We start from the raw sequence: 5992 nt of genomic DNA on the forward strand, positions 1-5992 counted from the left end.
CCCCCAGAAAAGGAGCTTCCCCTTCCCCTCCAACCAGAAACAAACACTATTTGTTGGCAATGATGTATAACGCCGGAACAACATCTGGCATTGAGTTTCCCGACTATATTTACATATTTACAGTGCATTGAATCTCTCGTTGTGGATTTATCCCCTTTCTCCTTTCCCCTTTCTCCCGTTCCCCGCCTATCCACAACAATGGGATCCATGGATCGATCCATGGTTACGACCACCCGCCGTCCTCCATCCATGCCCCGTGGTTGGGAGGAAGTCAACACCACCACCAACAGCAACAATGCTTAAATTTACTATCAACGCGACCCGGGGATGTTGGTCACCCACTCCCATTTCTTCCGGCCCTCCTCCGTCGTCAACTCCTCTTCTATCTCCGACATGTACTGTTCATACATCTCTCGAGCTTTCTTGCGGAGGTCGATGATGCCGCGCTTCGGAAGCCGCCGCCGAAAATCCCCCATGATCAACTTATAACGGTTGGTCGATTTCTCTACAGAATCATCTCTTCAGCACTCAATCCAGAACTTCGATCAGGGTATGAAAGCACTTACCGGGATGTTTCTGCAATCCCTGGCGAAGAGCATCCTCTTCATCCGGCGTCCATGGGTTCGGGTTCCCCCGTGGCGGCCCTTTCTGTTTCTCGGGGGGCTTCGGTCGTTGCGCCTTCTTCAGTCGGCCATAATTCAAGGCCTGGACGAGCTCTCCTAGGGCGCGACGAAGATCCGACTCAACGCAGCTCGGTTGATCCAGATAGCCAGAGATCGAGTCTACCCACTGAATCCACTCGGACAGCGTAGTCAGATGGTCACAAAGGTTGCCATAAGCCTCACTGAAGAGATTCTCGTGGGCATGGTAGATCTCGTAGCAGAGGAACACAACCTTCGCCATAGGCGGAATGATCTCCTTGTAGAAGGCCTGCACCAGGGCCACCCCCTGCTTCTTGTCGGCCCGGGTACTTCCTTCCTTGCCCAAGTTGAAGACCTTGTGGAGCAGCTTCTCGTGCTTCTCGTTGGCCTTCCTCAGCAGTCGACCGCAACGGGCGACTTCATTGTCCGAAGGCCCTTCGCCAGCCTCGGAGCGTTCTACGAGGTTGTTGTAAAGCGCGATCATCGACCAGATCGGTTTTCGGATCGAGTCGAGCTCAGTAGTTCTGTACGACTCATTCAATCGAGTGGATCTCCGACCGTGCCTGATAACAGCCTTCCAACTTTTCTTTTGGCCATCCTCCTCGGACGCTTTCCCGAACCACGGACTGTCCGCTGAGGAGTCCGATTCATTGTCCGAGCTCTGGCTGGAATCGCCATCTTCATCCGATCCACTCTGCGAATGTGGATCCACTTGAGAGTCGGTGCTTCCAGAATGTGGTGATCCAGGAGTCGGCTGCGCTACATCTGCCTCTTGGCGGGACGGCGGTGCTTGCACGCTTGGGGCTCGGACAGCGGTCCGTCTTCGTTTCCTTGGGGTTGCAATCGGGGACGGTTCGGCCTCAGTAGAATGCACGCCCGAATCGCCCGAGTTATCGCGGTCGTCGTTTGAACCAGTGGGGTGGTTCGCATCGTCTGCGGAGGCTTCACGGGCTTCATCAGGCGTGTCTTGGATTTTTCGAGGTTGATTGCGAGTCCGTAAATGGTGCGATGGATCTGCTCCACCTTGGTTTCTTGTAGTCACCGACCTGGTTGATCGTCCCGGGGGTGGCTCTTTTCGACTTGGGGCTGATACTCCGACAGCACGGCTTCGCGAGGAGCTGGGAGGTGCTGCTGCTGTTCCTCGTGTTCTCCTTCGCTCTTTTTCACCGATAGGCTTGAGACTAAGGCCTTTTTCCACTGGGATTGAGGCCTTTCCTCGCCGCTCGGTACGATCCTCCGCAGCTGTTGAAGTCTGGCCCGTAGAATCTGAGTCGTCGTCACCCGATGCTTCATCTGGCGAACTTTCCACTTCTTCTTCATTATCGCTTCCAGCCTGAGAAAATGGCCTTGTGGATCGTCGTTGGCTGCTGCCCGATGCTTCGGGGCCATTCTCTTGTTCGTCCCCAGAGTCATCCATGGCTTCGGCTAGATGCGAGCGGGCACTGCTCGGCTTCGCCAGTCTTTTCACTGGTTGTAGCTGCGACTCATCGTCATCGGCCACGGAAGACGAACTGGATGTATGCTGTGCAGGTGTAAGCTCTTGATCATTATCGGAGAAAAGATTCAACTGAGGTGGATCGTCTTCCAAGGACCCCTCCTCTTGGACATCAATCATCTCGGTGTCATCCTCAGACCCATAGGCTTCCTCGTCTCCAACGTTGGCAAGAACCTCCGCATCTTCATCATCCTCAGCATAGTCGTAAGCGCCCTCACCTCCTCCCCCGCTGTTGCTATTCGCAGCCCCACCATTGTGTAGCCCCTCGCTCCCGGGTGTAATCACCTCTCTGCCAGATTCATCCTCTGAAGTGCCTCGCAGTCGAGATTTCCACGATGTCTGGACGGTGGTGAGTTTCGTCGAGGGTCGGCGTCGGGGCTCCGACGCTGGGGCCAATTCAGGAGATCGCGGAATCTCCCACAGGTCCTCGCGAGACGGTCGGATTTCCGCTAGAGTGGTGCGGCGTGTACGGCGTGTCGGGGTATCTGGAGAGTTGATGTTGGATTTGGAGGGCAAAGCCTTGTGCATCACTGTGTTCAAAAAATCCACCGACTGCGTGGTGGAATCACGCTTCCTGCGTCGCGACGCGGCGGACTGCGGGGATTTCGCCATATTGAACGCCCATGGGATTTGAACCTCAACGGGACACGCAGTTGCATTTCCTTCACAGCATTTTGAGTTTAGAATGAGGGGGAAAAAAGGGCAGGGGGTTGCGACTGACAGCTGCGGCTGGGCTGCGGCTGCGGGTTGTCGGACCAAAACAATCGATAACACACTACATAGTTAAAGTCACTAGTCTAGTCCATCCAAGCGTCATCGACCCGTTATCGATAAGTGAGGGCGGCCAAGCAAACAACAGCAACAACTCGCTGCCCGTCCGTCCCACCACAACCACGGCTTTCACGAGGGCAACGCAACCTGTTGGCGCAGCCCCAAAAAATTGATCTATCAGATCAGACAATTAGACCACCTGATCGCTGAGACTCCTCCATCACTCGGACAAAGAAACAGTCACACCAATTTCCACGATGGCTGCAAACGGGCTGGTCCGTGTCTTGCCTGTCATTGACCCCTCCGCGGGACACAGCTTCAGGGAGCCCATCAAACGCATCCACGAGCACCAGGATGTGTCAGAGTTCCTGTGCTCCAGGGGCTATGTGGACATTATGACCTTCTTGCTGCAGCTCAACCGGTCCATGTTCCCCGCCAAACTGCCAGATGGGCGTGTTCAGACCTGGCCTGTGGGATCCGATGCGGTCGAGTACTCCGCCCCCGTCCGTCAACTGCAGCAGCTACTATCCAAGCTGGAAGCGATCCTAGAAGAAGCACCACCCGATAAGGGGCCCCGCAGATTCGGGAACATCAGCTTCCGCCGGTGGTATGAAATCGTGGAGAGCCGCGTCTCGAGCCTCCTGGAAGAGTGCCTGCCCGCAGACCTTCTGAAGACTAAATCGTCCGACCCCAACGGCCCGACAGCCGAAGTAGAGCTGAAGGCCTATTTTCTGGGGAGCTGGGGAAGTCCCCAACGCCTCGATTACGGCACGGGTCACGAGCTGAGCTTTCTAGCCTTCTTGGGAGCCCTATGGAAGCTAAACGGGTTCCCTCAGAACACCCCTGGGGTGGAGGAACGCGCCATCGTTTTGGGCGTGATCCAACCGTGAGTTTGACGTCCAATCAAAGATCAATATCCTGCTAAACCTGAATGAGTTACCTGGAACTCGTCCGCATCATCATCAAGACCTACACCCTGGAGCCGGCCGGGTCTCACGGCGTGTGGGGATTAGACGATCATTCGTTCATTCCCTACATCTTCGGCTCGGCGCAGTACGCCCCGGCGCTTTCGCAAACGGACCAAGTACCTGAGGAAGGCTCCCTCCCTGAGGCACCTGACCCCAACGGTGTCGCGAAGGCGGCCGTCGTGGAACGGGAGAGACAAACCAACCTGTATTTCTCGGCTATTGGGTTCATCTACGATGTGAAGAAGGGGCCGTTCTGGGAACATAGTCCGATGCTCTACGATATTTCGGGCATCCGCACTGGCTGGGCCAAGATCAACAAGGTACGTTTGCGCCGGACCCAGCAGGAATTTTGGCAACTGACAGCGGCTAGGGTATGATCAAGATGTACAATGCGGAAGTTCTATCCAAGTTCCCCGTCGTCCAGCATTTTCCCTTTGGATCCTTGTTCAGCTGGGATCGCGACCCCAATGCGGTGCCCCCTCCGTCTACGGTGCATGCCGCTTCAGGGCCCCAGTCGCGACCCCAGGAACCGTCTCTTGCACCGGGGACCACGGCTCCTTGGGCTGCCGGCTCACCGGCAAACCCCGCGGGTGGTGGCACAGCTGCACCCTGGGCTGGAGGCCCAGCAAGAGCCCCGATTCTCCCTGATACCTCACGGTTACCCCCAGGACCCATGGCGCCTACCCGAGCGCCGTGGGCGAGTGCCCAGCAAAGGCCGGCTCCGGGTGGACCGGCAGCCCAGGAGGACATGCCCACCAAGGCCCCTTGGGCTAAGTAAGCTGGCCATCTTCAAAAGTTCTACTGTCCACCATATACCCTACGCATCAATGATGCTCATATTCTTACATCACGATCTTCAGAGTAGAAGGCATGCAGCCATGCAGTCATAACACTCAATATGATAATCCAGACATATCAACAACCACCCAGGGTATCACAAACAACCAAGGAACGCCAATGTAGCATATGCACCATGTAGAATCAATCAGAATCCGACGCGTAATCCACCAGCCCAGCCGAAGCCAGCAGCGGCGGCGGCGGCGTGGTCTCTGCCGTCCTCACGGGTTCACAGTCAGGCGTGGCGCTGCTACCTCTCGCCGCCGCCGCCGCCGCCTCCTCCTCCTCAGCAAGCCGACTACTCGCAACAGTCCTCCGTCTCTTGCTCTCGGGCCGCCACTCACTCGAATCACTACTGAGGAACGGATCCACCGCCGCGCGAGTATTGCCCCTCAACTCACTGCGAAACAAGGCCTTGCGCGACGCCGGCGCATCCTCCCCCTGGCCCGTCGATCGAGCCCGCGGGCCCCCCGCAAACAGCGGCTTCAGCCGGGTGCTGGTGGACGGATTCCCCGGGTGCTCGCCAAACTCCACCAGCCCAGCCCTGACACGATCCTCCTCGGTCTCCTCGACGACCTCAATCCCAAGACTCAACTTATCCCGCAACAACTGCGTCTCGGCCGCCTTCCGCTCCAACCCCTTCCTCTCCTCCCGAAACCCCCTCCTCAACCTCCGGGAGTTCTCATACGGATCCTCCCAATCCCGGGCCTGCCGCACCTGCAACTCCCCAATCCGCTCCCTCGCCCCCGCGCCCCGCCGCTGATCCTCGACCTTCCCCTCCACCCGCGCAAACGGATCCACCTCCCCACGAATCTTCCTTCCCACCTGCGCCAACCCCATCCCCGGCACCACAATCTCCCCCTGCCCCCCCTCCCCGCCGCCGCCGCCGCCTCCTCCTCCCGCAGCATCGCCATAATCCCGCCGCCGCCCGCCTTCCACAACCACATACTCGGTATTCCGGGGATCGGTGCGGATCTCGATCCACCCGCCGCAGGGGCCATGCTTCATGCGGAAGCTGTACACGGGGGTGGAGAAGTATCGACCGACGGGTTTCTTCTCGGCGTTGAAGCGCACGCCCTGGCCGATGAGGGTCTCGTGGGGTCGGCAGGTGGTGCACCACACGGCGAAGGGCATCTCGAAGCGCACGATCAGGCTGCCCGTCGTCTTGAGGTGGCGCGCGCGCGCGCCCAGGGGGTGTTTCTGGTGCAGGGCATTGCCGGTTGTTGTGCCTTCTTGGTCCGGGGGGACGTATCTTCATCGGGGGGGTTAGTGTGGGGTTA

At 58.0% G+C, this 5992-nt stretch overlaps 3 protein-coding genes across 3 annotated transcripts; 1 reads left to right on the plus strand and 2 right to left on the minus strand.

The window, feature by feature from the left end:
• Window positions 1–98: 98 nt before the first annotated feature.
• Window positions 99–2870, minus strand: BO86DRAFT_394025 (uncharacterized protein). Its single transcript, XM_025673153.1, has 2 exons — window positions 567–2870; window positions 99–505 (listed from the first exon to the last, which is right to left on the minus strand). Exons 1-2 carry the CDS (start codon window positions 2746–2748, stop codon window positions 312–314), a joined length of 2376 nt encoding a protein of 791 aa, XP_025521625.1. The 5' UTR covers window positions 2749–2870; the 3' UTR covers window positions 99–311.
• Window positions 2871–3164: 294 nt separating this feature from the next.
• Window positions 3165–4653, plus strand: BO86DRAFT_405314 (phosphotyrosyl phosphatase activator; the record flags this gene model as incomplete). Its single annotated transcript, XM_025674073.1, has 3 exons — window positions 3165–3793; window positions 3844–4195; window positions 4246–4653. The coding sequence occupies 3 exons, from the start codon at window positions 3165–3167 to the stop codon at window positions 4651–4653; spliced, it is 1389 nt and encodes a 462-aa protein (XP_025521626.1).
• Window positions 4654–4856: 203 nt separating this feature from the next.
• Window positions 4857–5966, minus strand: BO86DRAFT_327443 (Saf4/Yju2 family protein; the record flags this gene model as incomplete). The annotated part of the gene is made up of 1 exon (XM_025668610.1): window positions 4857–5966. A coding segment is annotated over one exon (1110 nt), but the record flags the coding sequence as incomplete, so codon positions are not given.
• Between the last annotated feature and the right edge of the window lie 26 nt (window positions 5967–5992).

This window comes from Aspergillus japonicus, assembly GCF_003184785.1.
Source record: "Aspergillus japonicus CBS 114.51 unplaced genomic scaffold BO86scaffold_156, whole genome shotgun sequence".
NCBI classification, from domain to species: domain Eukaryota; kingdom Fungi; phylum Ascomycota; class Eurotiomycetes; order Eurotiales; family Aspergillaceae; genus Aspergillus; species Aspergillus japonicus.